At 31.0% G+C, this 18,865-nt stretch overlaps 2 protein-coding genes across 2 annotated transcripts; both read left to right on the forward strand.

Moving 5' to 3' along the window:
- Window positions 1-5,381: 5,381 nt before the first annotated feature.
- Window positions 5,382-11,182, forward strand: LOC146925779 (shikimate O-hydroxycinnamoyltransferase-like). The gene is made up of 3 exons (XM_085758233.1): window positions 5,382-5,452; window positions 8,063-8,505; window positions 10,096-11,182. The coding sequence occupies exons 2-3, from the start codon at window positions 8,098-8,100 to the stop codon at window positions 10,987-10,989; spliced, it is 1,302 nt and encodes a 433-aa protein (XP_085614359.1). The 5' UTR covers window positions 5,382-5,452; window positions 8,063-8,097; the 3' UTR covers window positions 10,990-11,182.
- A 1,258-nt stretch (window positions 11,183-12,440) lies between these two features.
- LOC146925780 (transcription termination factor MTERF15, mitochondrial-like) lies at window positions 12,441-17,605 on the forward strand. The gene has a single exon (XM_085758234.1). It carries the CDS (start codon window positions 12,840-12,842, stop codon window positions 13,980-13,982), a length of 1,143 nt encoding a protein of 380 aa, XP_085614360.1. The 5' UTR covers window positions 12,441-12,839; the 3' UTR covers window positions 13,983-17,605.
- The last annotated feature ends 1,260 nt before the right edge of the window (window positions 17,606-18,865 follow it).

Below are 18,865 nucleotides of genomic sequence, written 5' to 3' on the forward strand. Positions count from 1 at the left end.
CAATAACCCGTTTCATATTCATAATATATCTACTCACCATGATGATTTTTGAATAAACAACCAAAGCCAATATTAGCTGGATTTTGAAGGAAACTTTTATCAACATTAGTTTTAATCAGTCCAAGCTCAAGGAACCCTAAATCAATAACATGAGTGATGAAACATTAATAATCGTGTAAAATAAATCAAGGACAAAATTTATATGCATTTTCTTGGATGTTTTTCGTGTTGCTCTTAATTTAAAGGGGGTTGCTAATTTACACTTGCATAAAAATATCAGAGTAAATTAGCAAGCTACACCAACTTTATTTTGACAAAAAAAAGTTCACTATTTTAAGTCACTTGAAATTAAATAGAGCATGTATGACACTCCTTGTTTTCTTCTTAACTTCCACTTCTAATGAGAAGTAGGGCCAAAGCCAAACACAATTTTAATAAAGCTCTTTCTAAAAGAAGTACCTTATTTGGAGAAGAAAACTTTCAAAATAAGGTGTTGAAATAAATTTCAAATCAACTTACAAGGGCACTTTGCAGAATTGGTTCACCATTCAATTCCACATTGAACGTTTTTAAATTTGTTTTATTATTGAGTTTTGCTAATTTGTGCCCTAAGGGAAATATCAAGTATTTTGGTTTTAACCTCTTTAAAAATATTTTTTGTTTTGTTTTAGTTCTTGCAAATATCTAATTTTTTTACTTTTAGTCCTTGTTATTTTATTTTAATCATTGTAAAATTGATTCATATTGAATTTTGATCCTTGTAATATGTAGAATATTTGATTTTAATCCCTTAAAATAAGAACTAAAATGAATATTATAAAAACCAATTTTAATATGAATAGATTTTACCAAGACTAAAATAAAACACCATAGATCTCAACAAAAAATTATATATTTACAAGGACTGAAATCATTTTTTTTCAGAGACTAAAATCAAAATGCTTGATATCTGCGGAGACTATTCACTGTTATATATTTAAGTCAAAATAGAAAATATAACTAAGTTTTATCTTAAAATTAAAACCATAAATTGTGTGCAAACTTTAAATTTATTTGATTTTGATCTTACATATAATACAAACTTTGGAGATGACAAACTTTAAAAATATATCTCATTGACAACTTGTGTTGTCTAATTACTCACTTGAGAAATGTGTAAGATTTATAAAGTCTTATTTTTGGAAAAAAAAATTGTGTTTATCTCTTTCTATCTATGATAATGCAAAAGATAAATCAAGTCTTTAGAATATTTATTATATAGCTTCAATTGGATATGGTATTCTTTGTTCATTATTGTTTCAAATCGATAAGAACAAAGTAACCAAAAAAATCGATAAGAACAAATGGAACAAATAATATTGTAAAGCGGAAGTTTATAAATCATATTTTAAATGCTCATTCTTGACCATATTAAACAAGCCCTAAAGGATTGCTCAAATAATGATTTGTATTGATCATTTATGAAATAGTTCACGAAGAACTGCATGATTAATGAAGTAATGCTCTTGAAGATCTGTGTATTGTTATATGGAGGAACACAGTTACAGATTAAGATTGCATTCTTATAAAATTTTATTGAATTTTAAGATATTAATCTAAATGGATATCATATTGAAAGAAAAATGAAGATGTTAAATATCTATATGTTACAAAATATGCGATGAAAAAAAAATTAGTGTAGTGGAAAAGTTTTTTTTTCCTCTGATTTGTACTACACTTATATTAGTGCAATTGAAGCGCGCACATAAGAGTAAACCAGAAGTTTGCATATGATATTAAGTTTTTAGTTGGCAAGGCTGGTTGGGTTATCCCGAATCTAATATGATGCAAAAAATAGCAAACAATTTCTATGGATATTTATTGAAGAACCAAAAGATTCTTCAACAAAAAAAAATATTTGTATATTATTGGTTCTCAAAGAAAGTTGACAATTTGATAGAACCTATATAAGGTGATATTTGTAATCAATATCGATCATGTAAATCACTTAGATATTTTATGCATGAACTAAATGACCACATGTATATTTGTTGTCAACTCATAACTAGAAGTTTGTGAGATTGTTTTCTCAAAGTTGATTGAGAGTTTAATTTATGAACTTTACATACAACGTTTAATAAGTATCAATTATCATTTGAAATTTATATTGAACAACTTGTAGCATATGCTCATAAAAATGGACTTGAAGATCCATTCTTTAGACATCTAAAGTTAATTGTATAATTGATACTTATGAGACCATACCTTATAAACTCTATTTTGGTTATGAGAACATGCCTTATAAACTTTATTTTGGGAATCAAGAATCTTGTATGTTGAGTTATTGGTTTGCATCAAGCCAACACATTAATTTATGTAAGTCCTCCCCTTAATTTATCATTGATTTTAGATTAACAATTTAATATTTCTCATCTAGGTAAATTTTTGGATGTGTTGTGTATACCATAATTCCTCCAATATAATGCACTTAGATAGATCTCGAAAGAATATTGAAAAAATATATGGCTAAAATATGGTTTTGGTCCCTGCAAATATGCCTCATTTTGGTTTAAGTCCCTGTAATTTTTTTTTTGTTGTTTTTGGTCTCTGACCCCACTTTTGTGATGATTTGCACACGTGGCACATGATGACCTAACTCATTTATTAGAAAAATAGTCCCTCTAAAATCTTTTGATTTTTAAAAAGGTCCCTGCAAAATATTTTACTTTTGAAAATAGTCCTGGAGGGACTATTTTCAAAAACAAAATATTTTGCAGGGACCAAAAACAACAAAAAAAAATTACAGGGACTAAAACCAAAACGAAGCATATTTGCAGGGACCAAAACCATATTTTAACCAAAATATATTTGATATGATTATTCATCTATTATAAATTGTATTGAGTCAACTTGTTATAGCCCAGTAGGCTGATTATCAATTGATGAATTAGTTTTTCCAATATTAGGGGAGAGAATAAGCAGCTGAAAATATGAACCTGAAGTTCAACTGAATTATTTAAAAGTATTGTCTCATCCTGATCTTCAAGATATAATTCATTTGCAAAGTTAAACAATTAAAATAGCAGCTGCTAATGCTCCAAAGAAAATAGGTGTCCTTGTCGGATAATCAGATATTGCAAATGAGTCTCAACCGTGTCGGAAGCATGGCAAACCAATCGGTTCCAAATATAAAAAATCCTCAAATAATAAAAGGAGTCAAAATGAAAGATAACCCAAATGAAGATATAAAAACTCTAAAAGAGTCGTATGACATAATTGATCTTTAAGTTCCAGAAGAATTGACCAGTTACCTGAAATTTACGAAAAAGAAAGAGATCTCAATAAACTATGTCACGAATTGAATGAGATGGAACCAAAATCAAAGTCAACGTTGACGATGTTTTTCTATAGCGCTATATGTGATAAGTTATAACGAGGATCATGAATTGAAAATCTATAAAAGATTATAGATAAAGAAAATATCTACAAATGGAAATAGCCAATTCCAGTGAAATCAAACTCACTTTGCAAAGCTAAACTTTTTGGACTTGTGGTCTGCACACTTGAAGATGTGAAGTTAATTAGATATATAAGATTTTTCGCGCAAAAGAGAATTACATTGATAAAATACATACATGTAGAGTTTGATATGTTCACAAGAAGTGAGTTGATATTTGTCTAACGTTTATGTTTATGAGACATATTCATTTGAAGTGAATTCAAGAACTTTTCTTGCTTCGTTAAATTTAGTAGCACATGAAAGACTCAATTGTTATAAAGATGTGTTTCAATATTTTTGTATGACTCAAGTGATAGTGATAAGTATATGAAACTCTCTGAAGGAGTTAATTTTCGTGAGATATTGAAGAAATGACATCATATGTCTATTTTAAAGATTTGAAATGAATTTGTTATAATCATTTTAATGATGATGGTATAAATATTATTGAACTCCTGAAGAGATTTTAACATCTATCGATGATAGAAATATTTGAAATTAAATATGTTGCATGTGCAAAGTTTGTTTGGATTTAGATTTATTATTTAAATGAGATTTTGTGCATCAAAAAACTTATATATCACATGTATTTGATATGGACAAATCTAGTTGATTGTATACTAGAATGATTGTGATGTTACTTGATATTAGTATAAATCATGTCCTCAAGAAAATGATAAACAACTTAAATTGGTCCTGAAGTATCATATCTTAGTTCAAACGAGGACATTAATGTATTTTGTTATATGTATTGTGATATTTTGTTTTTGTCACTATTAGTAAATACAGGCATCGGAACAAAGTCAAGTATGTATTTTGTGTCTTAAAGAAACAACATAATCAAGAAAGTGAAGAATGCTCTTTTATTAAGGATGATGATTTTACAAATACAAGAAAATTGTGGATTTCTTAAAGGGGTTCTTGTAACGAATCAATATGAAGAAACTTCTCAAGTACTGCGAATTTGAAGAAGACTATGAAGATAAATCAGATATTTCATCAAAGCCGCTACAAGTAAAATTTCCGAGCAACTAGAACAAATATTATTTGACTTTCTTCGTCTCATATATGATTGTCTTTATGAGGGAGAGACATAAAAGTGTTCTGCACTCTTTTTCCTTTAACCATGGTTTTATCCCATTGGGTTTTCTTGGTAAAGTTTTTAACGAGGCAGATTATCACACTTAAAAGGGTATTGTACTCTTTTTTCTTCACTAAATTTTTTTCCCACTGGGTTTTATTTTAGTAAGGTTTTAATGAGGCATATCCTCAATGGACATCCAAGGGGGAGTGTTATAAATATTAATAGTGGATGTCCAAATAGCAAATAGGTTAATGGGTCATACCACTAGGTTATTGAGCTTCGTTCATAAGCAGCTTCATTTCTCTACAAATAGAGCTAATTGTAACATTCAGAGATACACCATGAATAAGAATACTTTTCCCTATTATCTCTTCTTCTCCTTCTCTCTATTATTATCTCTATTTACGTATATTCATAACAAATTGTTTATACTTTTCTAATCTTTTAATTAGCTGGAAACTAAATTAAAACCATCAATCATGTCATGTGCAAGTCTAAAATAAGTGTATGCAAGATACACGCAATCATTTTCTAATATTTTAATTTGCTGGAAACTACAAAAACGTGTGGTCCCATCATAATAATATTGTTAATAAAGTCACAAGGACATTATTCAAGGATCTTTTAAAATAAATTTGTCTTTCCCTCAAAAACAAAAAATTGTCTTAAAAATATTAGACTAACATATATAAAAGTAACAAATACACAAAATTTACATAAATATTAGTAAGCATTTATTAGTATTTTTCTTATAATATTACCTTGTGTTTGGAGTGTGTTCCCTCTCCTTAAATACTCACACACACACAAGCCCAAACCACCCCAAAAGAACACACCTCTCAACTCTAAGCTTTTCTCCTGCTCCTCCCCATCATCTTCTCAACCTCAAGGTAACCATGTTTTTTCTGTATTATTTTCATCTTTCCTAATCTCATTGATTTCACTTTCCATTTCAATATTTATAATTTTTTTTAACTATTTATGCAAATAAATAAGCTTTTAAGTATATTCATAAATTTGCAAATGTAGTTTATGAAAAAACAATTTATAAAGATACAATTTTCGTTGATAAGAATTTATAAATTAACATCTCTATTTTTCAAGGTGGAGTGGGTTTGTAACGCACACGATACTTTTCCAATGCCAAAGCAAACCTTACTAGTCAAAGAAAAATTTAAAAGTAGTTAGTGAATGTTTAAGTGACAAGTTGGTGAAACCCATTTGGGTTGGTCTGGTGGTATTGACTTGGGACATGTGATGTTAATTTTGATGGGATAATTTAACTTAAAAAAAAAAAACAGTGACAAGTTGGTGATTGTTTTAACAAAAGAAATAAAATTAAATGAATTTTACACAATCATCCATATTTAAAACTAGTTTAGAATAGTGGAAATTGGTTTCTTTGTCCAAATTATGAAAAATTTACGAAAATTAAAGAAACATGTTTTTGTGAAAAATTTACGAAAATTAAAGAAACATGTTTTTAATATTTTGTTTAAAAACTTGTTCAAAAAAAATTGTTTAAAAAATAAAATAAACTGAGTTTACAAATTGATCATTTGCCTAGAAACATGTTTTTAATATTTTGTTTAAAAACTTGTTCAAAAAAATTGTTTAAAAAATAAAATAAATTGAGTTTACAAATTGATCATTTGCCTAAAACAAATTTTAAATAGATAGATTTAATTTTGTGGTCAAAAGTAAGTGGATATAGTTTCCTAATTTACTCCTTAATATTTTTAGATAAATTTAAATTAACAGTCCCTAAATTTAAAATACAATTTCTTTTCAAAATAAATCTGGAAAGAATTATACATTTATTTAACAACATAAAAGATACATGACTTAAATATGTAAATGATCTGTAAGTATCTAGTATTTTGATTTTAGTCTCTCTATTTTTATTTTTTAGTCCTGGAAAATATTCATTTTTTTTGTACTTTTGGTGCTTGTTATTTTATTTTAGTCTTTGTGAAATTGATTTATATTGGATTTAGTCGTTGTAATATATAGAATTTAGTCCCTCAAATGAGGACTAAAGCGAATATTCTAAACACTAATTTCAATATGAATAAATTTTTCCTGGATTTAAATAAAAACCACGTACCAAAACAAAAAAATTCTATATTCGCAAGGACTAAAACTAATTTTTTTAATTTGTCAAAAAAAAACTAATTTTTTTAAAGAAACTAAAATCAAAATGTTTGATATTTACAAGAACCATTTTATATTTAAATTTAAATCAAAATACATAAAAAAAATATACTTGAGTTTTATCCTAAAATTAAAACCATCAATCATGTGCAAGATATACGCAATTATTTTGTATTTTTTTTTTGTCGAGATCATTTTTTAATCTTTTAATTAGCTGGAAAGTAAATCAAGACCATCAATCGTTTTTTTTTGAAAGACCATCAATCATGTCATGTGCAAAAGATATACGACCTCTAAAATAAGAGTCTACAAGATATACACGATCATTTTCTAATCTTTTTTAATTAGCTGGAAATTACTAATTGTGTCATTGTGGGGTAGCACTTTGGTGCCATTAATGACACCGTGCCATTAAATCTGGGCCACACAAACACATTGTCATTGCATTTGGGCCACACAATACATCTATCTTGGTGCCATTAATGACCCAGATTTAATGGCACGGTGCCATTAATGACACCAAAGTGCTACCCGTCATTGTGTGTCCCCTGTTCCATTATAATATTGATAATGTTAATAAATGTCCTATGATATGACATTGTTCAAGGATCCTTTAAAAATAATTTTTCTCTTAAAATATAAGTAAAAGTAATACAATACAAATTTTTATGTAAAAATTAGTATTGTTTTTAATTGTTCAAACAATATTCTAAGAGCATTTTCTATATAAAAAAAAATATTCTAAGCGCATTTGTTAGTATTTTTTTTTGGGTACAAAGCGCATTTATTAGTATTATCCTTATAAACAATGTTTTAAGAGCATTTGTTATCATTTTCCTTATTATAATGTTACCTTGTGTATAGAGTTTGAGTTGGTGAAAACTAAAAGTTAGTGTGTTCCTTATCCACTCATAATTGTAAAACTAAAAGTTAGTGTGACTATCGATGCAATGTTATGCTATGTTTGTTTCCTCTAGAATGGTGGGGGTGTGTACCCAGCGCTCAAGTCATTATTGAGTTTTAGAATGTGGATTAGGAGAATAGAGATAATCTAACCTTAGAGACTGCTAAGAGTCCCCTTTATATAGTGTGGAGGCACATGAGCCGTTGTAAGGCACACATGAGGCTCGACGGTTACAAATTCATGGGAATCGTAACCATCGAGCGCCTATGGAAATGGGCCTATGACCCTTTCTCGGTCTAGAACATATACTAACATGTTAATGGAGACAAATGCATGAGTATCATAATATAACAAGTATAAAGAAGTTAGTTGTTATGGAAAATTATATATTAACGCATTGAAAAGTGATATTTTTACATTTTTAATAGATTAATTTTTTCAGGGTATTTGTTAGTAATATCCAAACCAAAAACAAAGATGATCGTAAACGTGAGAGATTCGACAATGGTGTATCTACAAGAGGAGGTTGCACGAAGGAAGGTGTGGATCTCCAATGCCGATTTGAAGTCGCCGAGTTTTCACGTGCCAAGCCTTTACTTTTATAGAACTAATGACACTTCCAATTTCTTCGATGCTAAGATTATGAAAGAATCTCTTAGCAAGGTGCTTGTCCCGTTCTATCCAATGGCGGGTCGTCTTCATTGGGATAAAGATGACCGTGTAGAGATTAACTGTGATAATCAAGGGGTTCTCTTTGTCGAAGCCGACACTAATGCCATCATAGATGATTTTGGGGACTTTAAGCCCACACCACAATTTTGCCAGCTTATTCCTACCGTTGATTATTCGTGCGGAATCGGAGCATATCCTCTCCTAGTGTTGCAGGTGTGTTCCCATTTTCTTCAATTATTTATAGTTATATTGTAATCTTTAATTTGATACCCTGAAGAATACATTTTGATACATCAATCTATTGTTGTTTAAAAAAAGATATATCAATCTATTGTATTTAGTAGATAAACTATAAAAAAACAAATAATTTTTTATATACTGTTTTGATTTATATAGTTAATCAATGAACGATCATACCCTCTCTTATTTTTAAGAGTAATTATGCACAAAACTTGCTGAAATGTAAAAAGCTTAGAAATTATTTATTTTATTTTTCTAATTCAATAATTAAATAGGAGGAGCGACAATTTGTAATTTTTTAAATCATTTTGAGTAATTTATCACTCTCTCTTTTTTTAATATATAGGAGAGTGTCTCACAAATTGTAATCATATTTTTTTTTTTAAAATTTAATCTTAGGTTAAAAACAAATTTAAAGGAAAACAAAAACAAAAACAGATAAACAACTATTTTGGTCGTTGAATGAGATATTATTATTATAGTCTTTGAATGTATCAAAATTGCAAATACATCACCACGTGCCTTTTTAATTAGTCATTTTGTTCACCTGATATGACTTTGGTTATATATTATGGTCTTCAAATAAATATTTTTGTTAAACAATTTAGTACATAAAGTTACAAAGAAAAGAGACCCTTAATAATGTATCTGGCGATCTAATACATTCAAGGACAAAAATGTTTGTCCAATAAAAAAGAAAAACCCTGTCAAGTTAGTTGTCAATGTCACTCTAGAAGTCAGGATAAAATGCATTCCACGAGAATTAAATGTTATTGATTTTAAATATTTCTTAATATTTTTTTCTTTGTGTGGATCAAATATCATTTGCATGCAACTGCATGGACTAATATATTGAGTCAAATATAACTGGAATGAGTGACAAAATACTCCCTTAAGAGATTCAATACTGCTGCATTTCCAGAGCTAGTTTTAATTTGTTTATAGACACGGTTGTTTGTATAAAAATATTTTTCTAATACATCCAATCATGTTTTATCATTATATAATAGTTTTTTTTTTGGTCAAGAAATGAGATTAGTTTATAAATATCTTGAGTATATCTATATAGTAAAATGTAATTAAACGTATATGTAATTTGTTTTAATGCCGATAGTATTTGTCATCGAAAGGTAAAAGGTCTTGAGAAACTTGCGAGGGTCTTATATTGTGTATCGATCGGGGGATTTTGAAAGGAAAAAAAGAGAGTAGAAGATTCAAATTCACCGTAAGGGTATATCGTTTACAAAAACACAAGAAATTATATATAAAAAAAATGTATATTCTAACTTTGTCTTTATTTTCATTACCTCTCCCATTGTGATTATAAGAATATTTATCTATTATTGAAATACACACCTTTTCTTTAGCAAATCATATAGTAAAATAAATCTTTTTTTTTTCTTGGAGTAATGTGTGTTTGTTCACACGGCATTAGTTTGGTAGGTAGAGTTTGACTTTATAACTTCAAGTTTCATATAAAAAAGTTGTAAAATGGTCATTTGTGTCACCGTTTCATATAGATGGAGTATACATCAACTTACTAAACTTTAACTATTTGTGCAGGTAACATACTTCAAATGTGGAGGAGTCTCACTTGGTGTTGGGATGCACCATTACGTAGCAGATGGAACTTCTGGCCTTCACTTCATCAATACATGGTCAGATGTAACCCGTGGCCTGGATGTTTCCATCCCACCATTCATTGATAGGACACTACTTCGTGCCCGCAATCCGCCACAACCAATTTTTGATCACATTGAATACAAGCCTCCACCATCCATGCAGACTCTTGAAAAGCCTCCAAAACCTGGCTTTGAGAATGCAGCAGTGTCAATTTTTAAATTGTCTCGCGAACAACTAAACACATTGAAAGCTAAGTCCAAAGAAGCTGACAACACAATCAACTACACCTCATATGAGATATTAGCTGGTCATGTTTGGAGAAATGTGTGCAAAGCAAGATCACTTCCTGATGGCCAAGAAACCAAATTGTCTATTGCAACTGATGGACGGGCAAGATTGCAGCCTCCTCCTCCACCGGGTTACTTCGGCAATGTGTTATTCGCAACAACACCTATAGCTATAGCAGGTGATCTCATGTCAAAACCGACATGGTATGCTGCAAGTAGAATCCACAACGCGTTGTCGCGAATGAACAACGAATATTTGAGATCTGCTCTTGATTATCTAGAGCTAGAACCTAATCTTAAAGCTCTTGATCGCGCTCCACATATTTTCAAGAGTCCAAATCTTAATATTACTAGTTGGGCTAGGCTTCCAATTTACGATGCTGATTTCAGGTGGGGAAGACCTACTTTCATGGGTCCTGGTTGGATTGGTTACGAGGGGAGGTGTTTCATACTTCCAAGCTCAACAAATGATGGGAGTTTATCCGTGGCAATTGCTCTTCAACATGAGCATATGGAAGTGTTTAAGGAGTTGATGTATGATATTTGAAGATACAAAATGATTGCAGAGTCTTGCTTGATATCTTGCTCAATGTCATTTGGAACACCACTATATTAAACTAAGTTTCACTTCATTTCTTATTGTATGATGAGGTTGTTTAATTGTCTACTTCTTTCAGCACATTGATCTTGTTATACTATGGGAAAAAAATTAAATATATAAGAATAATTGTTCAATTCAATTAAGTTTTCAGCATAAGGTAACTAATTTTTCTATCACAACATATAGAAGAGACCAAGCACCATGTATATTTCTTTCATGGGGGAATGTCTTGAATTGTTCTTCCAATTTTTATCAGTTGTTAGATTGTCATGTTACCAACTGTATTTGTTAAATGTGCAACAAAGGTGAGTTTTCCCCCTTTTCGTATTATATACTACCATAATTCAGATTATACTAACCTTGATTCTTATATATGTTATGTTTTTGGTCACTAATTATGATAGTAACTTACTGTCAATACCAATTCTTCCATGATATATGCTGATGAGACCATAATATCATTTAATTGGTTATGATATCACCTTTTGCATAGGAAAACTTGCAGCTAAGAACAGTCAACAACATAGAAAAACTTGTTTGTAAATGAAAAGAGAGAATCATTAGCTTATTACAGTGATTTGATAAACAATCATATATTTTTATAATACAACATATGACACGTCTTGGTGTCATTGTCATCTCCCCAATCGGAAGATAGATGTATCCTCATGCTACCTCTCAGTAAAGGCCGACAACATGTTGTAGTCAATTATGATATAACTTGTACACATAAGAGCCTTTAGTCCACTATTTCTTATGACGTCTCTGAACCACTGCATTTGACTTTACTAGCTTTGAGAACATCTTCTTAGTCCACTATTTCTTATGACATCTCTGAACCACTGCATTCGACATTACTAGCTTTGAGAACATCTTCCTATTGTTGACACACTTTAAATTGGGACGAAATTGTAAAAAAATAAATAATAAAAAATAATAATAAAAGATATAGAAAAATAAAACAAATACAAAAATAATCAATTTAAAGTCTCACATCTCCCTCCTATACACGATTGGCTAAGTGATGGACATGCATGTCGAGGACTAACACGTTCTTTGGACCACCATGATATGAATCTTGAGCGGGCAAGAACGCATCCTGCATCTCAACATCCTTAGTCTGTGGAACCTGAGACGGTCTGGGTCTATCACCTCGGGCCTTACTTGCCCATTCATGTTTAACCGCCCAATCTTACGTATTCAAGGCAGTCATGGTCATCATGCAACCTTTAACATGATTGGGGTGTGCCTCCATACTTGATAGAAATAAAAAATACATAGACAAATCAATAAATAAATTGAAGAAAATTTCAAGACAAATCAAAATTTAGCACACACGACCCTATTCTAATTTATATAATTCAAATTCATAAACGAGACGTTTCAGATAGATTATATAATTCAAATTTGATTGATACTATTGATACTGAGAAATAAGAAATGAGTGTGAGACCACGTATATATTCTGAACCTGTAAAAATTGGAAAAATAAAGCTTCCCAAAGAAATTCTCAAAAGTGAGAGTTTCTCAACTCAAACCTAGAAATTGAAACCCATTAGATTGCTGCATATCAAACAACATCTTTGGAGCTCTTATGATACCATAACATTCATTCACAATCTCCAAAATTCAAGACCCTATCTATGGTAACCAATTGCCATTGTTATGCGATTCAATGTTGAATCAATTTGAAGAAGTTTGAACTGTGAACATTCTTTGAAATTAAGCACAATCCTCCAAACAAACTGAAACTCAGTAAGTAAACCATTCATTCATTCATCATTATTTCATTACCAATGTATCATTTTCTCATTGCTAGATTCACTCATACTCATAGAACCCTTTATTCAACTACTGTTCTTTATCACAGACACAATCCTTTTTCACTTTTCTCTGCTGTTTCCAACACAAATCAACATAAAGGTGACACCTTTACATTGTCAAACCTCATAAACTCATGTGGGTTGTCTCCTGAAAAAGCCCTTAAACTTTCAACAAGGTTGCAACTCATAAACCCTAATGGCCCAAATGCTGTTATTCAGCTTTTCAGAAGCTATGGTTTCTCTGATTCTCAGTTATCAAGCCTTGTTAAGAAACACCCTTTTGTACTTTTATCAAAATCTGATAAGACCCTTTTGCCAAAACTCAAGTTTTTGCAATCCATTGGGGCTTCAACCATTGATTTCCCCAAAATCTTGATTGGTGACAAGTTTTTGACAGCAAGCTTGGAGAAAACGATAATACCTCGTTACAAGATTCTTAAAAGCCTAGTTTGCGATGATAAAAAGGTAGTTCTAGCTTTGAGGCGTGGATCATGGAACTTTTACAATGATTCCATGGTTAATGATTCTGTTCCGAACATTGAGGTTTTGAGGAAGCTTGGTGTGCCTCAAAGTTCTATTTCCAGTTTGGTATCCAATTTTCCTTGTGTAGCATTCACCAAGCATTCTAGATTTGTTGAGGCCGTTAATTCAGTCAAAGAAATGGGGTTCAATCCTTCGAAGTTGTATTTTGTTTTGGCGATTCGAGTAATTGTAAGTATGGACAAAGAAATTTGGGAATCAAAATTTAAGATTTTCGAGAGGTGGGGCTGGTCGAGAGATATTTGTCGTTTCGCTTTCCTAAAGTATCCCGAGTATGTGATGATCTCAGAGAAAAAAATTATGAAAACAATGGACTTCTTGGTGAAGGATGTGGGTCTTACACCAGAAGACATTGCTACATGCCCTGGGATTCTGACCCGCAACTTGGAGAAGACACTTGTACCTAAATGTGCTGTTATCAAGATTTTGAAGTCAAGAGGTTTAATAAAGAGTGGTTTGCGTGTAAGTACCTTTATTATGACAAGTGAGGAAAAGTTTGTGCAGAAATATGTGACCCCATTTCAGAAAGATTTGCCATTGTTATTGGATGCATATAAAGTTCAGAAATCAGATTGATCATTTGAATATGCTCTATACTTTGAAGATATTCATTACCTGATTGCAGAAGCTCACTCGTCATTTTTATGATTTTCATTTATGGCTTATTGGTTTTAGCACTAAATCATTAGTAAGTTACATGTTACACTGTGTTTGTTTTGTTTCATTTGACTTGGCTGAGCACATTAAACTAAGATTCACTTCATTCGTCTTGTATGACAAGATTGTTTAACTGTCTACTTCTTTCTGCACATTGACATTGTTATACCATGGAGAACGTTTAATCATATAAGAATAACTGTTCAGTTCACTTAATTTGTTTTCAGCAGAAGGTAGCTAAATTTTTATTACAGTATATAGAAGAGACCAAGCATCATGTATATCTCCTTCATGGGAGACTGTCTTGAATTGTTTTAGCATTCTCTGATGCAGAATTTTGTGTGTAATGGGCTACAAGATTTCCATATAGTAGCCCCTTCAAGTGTTTCTTCCAATTTTTGTCAGTTGTTAGATTGTCATGTTACTAACTGTATTTGTTAATGCGTGGCAAAGGTGAGTTTTTTTCCCCTTTTCCTATTATATACTACCATAATTGAGATTATTATACTAACCTTGATTCTTATATATGTTTTTGGTCACTATCTCATGTTATCTTAGTGACTTACTTATTGTTAATACCGATTCTTCTATGATATATGCCGATGAGACAACTAAAGTCATTTACGTGGTAATGTTTTTACCCTTTGCCATATTTTAGTCTTAATTATGGTACATAATTAACTTGATCATCATTTGGAGTTCATGTATACCATTAGTACATTAACTATTTTAGATTCCTACATTTATTACGAGAATTTTATGTTTGATGCAATTCGATGATGGATTCACTAGGCTTATAATCCATTGTAATCAACAAGAGGGGTAAAATTTAGGAATACATTTTAATGTTTTTCTAATAGTCACATCTTATAGTTTGGTTCAGTTTCTCAACTGTTTATATTTTATCTGCTACTCTTGTGGAAGTACTCTGTCATTTACTTAATTCAAAAAACATTTACCGTTATTCTTTGTTCCGCGATGCACGGTTATTCAAAATTCAAAAATATAATACAGGGGATGGTTCATCATTGGTAGGGTAGAGAAGCTTCATCACCTCCCCTCTCTGTCTCTACATGCCAAATTTTGAATTGATTCTATACATATGCTGATTTCTATATTATTACCTTCTATCCCTTACCATAGCTGGTGAAGGGGCTTCTCTTTGTGGCCATAAGGATCCTTGATTAACAACAATGAAATTAGAGGCATTTTAAGCTTAATCAGTTTTTACAATATTAAATAATACACCAATAAGTGTGTGGACAAGCATGTGATTTGAAATCCTAGAGATCATTGACTGAACTGAACTAATTAATTGACCATTGGATTCTGGAGATATATGTGGATATGGTCGTCTTCTTTGGTTGGAGTTGGAAAGATAACAATATAGTTTTGTAGTAACTCTTGATTTCTATTTCGATTCAACTTGTAAGGTGTGGATATTTTCTATGGTTTGGTCTTATTTTATTCTACAAATTGAATTATTGATTATGCTCTTCATGTCGTTAAATAATTGAGAAAATTCTTGTCTGATACTTTTTCATGTCCATTGGTGTTTGGATCTTATTTTGTGTATAACATTAGAAGCTAGGACGCATACTCGATGCTTGACTAGTGGAAGTCCCCACTTTATGTCACAGAGCACAGTAAGGTGCAAAACAAAACGATAACTTAAAATAAAATATGACACTATTTTAAAACTAATTGATATCATGCCTTCTAATTTTCCATTTTTTCCAATGTGTGCCTGCTTGTTTGCCCTTTATTGTTCACTGTGTTGATAATTCCATGGAAAATATGCATCTTTCTGCTGTGTCCTATGCATATTATGTTTCTAATTGTTAAATTATGCTTTGTCTGATATTGCTTTTGAAGCTATTGACTACATACTGTTTCTTCTCTGCTTTGAGTTGAGTGTTAAGTGTTAAAGTAATTTAAATGTGGTCAAGAACAAGACAAAATCAAATGATAAAACTTATTAGTAAAGCAGCCCTAAGTAGCATTGATTGCACATGCCTAACTTTTGAATTGATTTTATGTCAAATACCGATTTATATACTATAATACATCAAACAATAAGAAGTTATCTTATGGGTCAAGCAGTATTCGTGGCCAGTGTAGCTGTTAGGCACCATGTCACTACTCCTACTGAAAGTGTTCCAAGGGTTTACTATAGAAAGAAATTTCAAAATAAGAATTAGGATAGGCTTGCGTTAGTTAGTACTTGGTTGGTTGTGTTCGGTTAGTCAGTTAGCATTGTTTGTGTTAGTTGGTTTTTTTTATCTTGTGCTCCTTAAATCAGTTTAGGTATCTTTTTTCATTCTTAGATTGTTAACTGGTTTGAACATTGTGAAGAGATTAGAGTCTCTCGTGTATCTTTCACCATTTTTCAGTCAATAAATTAACAGGGACAAATATACTCCCTTTCTACCATTGTTCTTTGAGTCAAGACTATTTGTTTTGTCCTCAACTAGTTAGGTGTTATATTGATGATACCAGGGGGCATGTTCTAGTTCTATATCTAGTTTTGTTCCTTGGGAAGGCATTCAAATGAATACAAATTTGTCCTAATTTTGCATGCAGTTATTTGGTCTATAAGGGTATGTCTAGATATATATTGGATAATATGGTGAAGTTAATTTTTGAGCTGAATTGGGTCTAATCAAGGTCAATTCACGGTGTCTAGATATTTTTTTCCCTTGCTTGGAGCTCTAAAGCTTTCTGTCCAGTTTTCAGCAGAATTTAGCAGCTGTGATTTGGTGTTCAAGAATCGAAAAGGCATTCATGAGTTGGCTGTAGACCTGAGTTCGGAATTTGGCGGTTGTGAGGGGTGATTGGTTGTTCTCTGTTTCAGTATTTCAGTTACAATGGACGGCTTACAAAACTATGACTCAGGAAGATTTTGGTGTACTGTGTTTTTCTGTTTTGTTTTTATTAATATTTCTTTTTGGTTGTTGCTTGTTGCGATTCTGCTTGTAGATTTTGGTGTACTTGGGATCAATTTGATTCTTATTTACTAGAGTCTCCAATTTATGCTATTTTTGTTGTCATTCACATATGCATTTTGGAGGTTTTTCATAATATGTTTCATATACTAAATTATTGAAATTTATGTCTTCTTTGACCCAAGGGTAGCACATATTCTATCAGTTGTTTCTATTTCAAAATCCATTGCAGGACATTTGCAGGACCAAAGAGAAATATTAAAAATGCGACTTTGGTTTGTTTGATAGCTTCTGCCAAGTTATTCTGTCTGGAACACATTGGATGAGGTGGTGTGGAAACTTGATTTCTTCTTCTACTGGTCGGTTGACCTTGTGAATTGGTTCTCTCAAATTTTGTGAAGCCTTTTTCTTGTTGGCTACAATTTATTTTTCTGTACTTCAATGTTTCAACTTCTTGTACTTTATCTTTACAAACAACTTTTACATTATGTGTAGTAGAATATGCATGTGTATGTCATCCATCATAGAATTTTGTATATGCTACTTGCTTGTAAACATTGAAATGCAAGGAAGGAATTTTTCAAGGTTACAACGGAATGATGATCAAATACTTTCAAGCTTACAATGGAATGATGATCAAATACAGTTATGTGATGTATACAATAAAATGATAGAGAGTTCTGGACCATTATCAATTGTGTTTAACCTAATAAAAAAGACACTGTAGGAAAGTATTTTTTTTTTTTTTTTTTATTTAGTTGACATAGACTTAAGTAATTTCCTAAAATTAGGGTGGTGTGTCAAGAATGGTCGGGATAGCTCAGCCGGTAGAGCAGAGGACTGAAAATCCTCGTGTCACCAGTTCAAAGCATATTTTGTTTGTGTGTATATACATGTTGGTTGAGCAACAATTTGACAAATCATCAGGTAAGCCCACTAAAAACAAGATGAAGTTGTACCAAATATTCTTCATGCAATTTGACAGACAAGGTTCTAATGACAGACATTTCTGCCAATTTTGTTGCTGATCAGGTTAAGGCATTTGTTGCCTTTGGAATCTTTTTGATGAAATATGGATTTTCCTTTTTCTAGACATAGTTATTAAAAATGTACTTTGTGTATCAAATTTAGTCATTGAATTATTGCCAGATACATATAGATATATTCACAATATTGTGTCCTTAATCAAAACTAAATTTTCTACATGCTTTTCAATCACAAACTGGTTCCCCTTTCTCAGCTTGCATTAACCCTGCTGGTATCAATGCTGAAGAAACTTATAATGCCATGAAGTATGCAAACCTTAACTAAAAGATTCATTCATTATTCATTATATATACAAATACTAGACTTTTGACCCGTGCGTCGCACGGGTTTTCTCGACTATAATAGACTATTTAACCCGTAAGATCATTGATATGGTAGAAAATATTTTCTTCAAAAAAAAAGAAAAGAGGATAGGAATGAAATTGGTGTGCAATGCATGTTTTTAGATGGAATTTGTTAGTTAAATAATTGCAAACCTAATAAAGCAAATGAGCGCGGGAAAAAATTAGGTTAAGTTGCTGCAGACGTAACAAAATTAATAAATAAGGATAAGGATGTCAAAAACAAAAGGCATGAAATTAAAAAAAATTCAAAAAAAAAGTGTAAAATTCTTGACAAAAAAAAGTATAAAATAGAAGGATCATACGTGATCATTGATATGGTAGAAAATATTTTCTTCAAAAAAAAAAAAGCAAGAGGATAGGAATGAAATTGGTGTGCAATGCATTTTTTTAGATGGAATTTGTTAGGTTAAATAATTGCAAATCTAATAGAGCAAATGGGCGGGAAAAAATTAGGTTAAGTTGCTGC

This window comes from Medicago sativa, chromosome 4 (assembly GCF_051527215.1).
Source record: "Medicago sativa cultivar Bolivia chromosome 4, Bolivia_mono, whole genome shotgun sequence".
Lineage (NCBI taxonomy): Eukaryota > Viridiplantae > Streptophyta > Magnoliopsida > Fabales > Fabaceae > Medicago > Medicago sativa.

Excerpts from the sequence above, each read along its gene's own strand:
- LOC146925779 (XM_085758233.1), top strand. The coding sequence starts at position 8,098 with ATGATCGTAAACGTGAGAGATTCGACAATGGTGTATCTACAAGAGGAG. Across the intron at positions 8,506-10,095 it reads ATCCTCTCCTAGTGTTGCAG|GTAACATACTTCAAATGTGG; the intron begins GTGTGTTCCCAT and ends CTATTTGTGCAG.
- LOC146925780 (XM_085758234.1), top strand. The coding sequence starts at position 12,840 with ATGTATCATTTTCTCATTGCTAGATTCACTCATACTCATAGAACCCTT.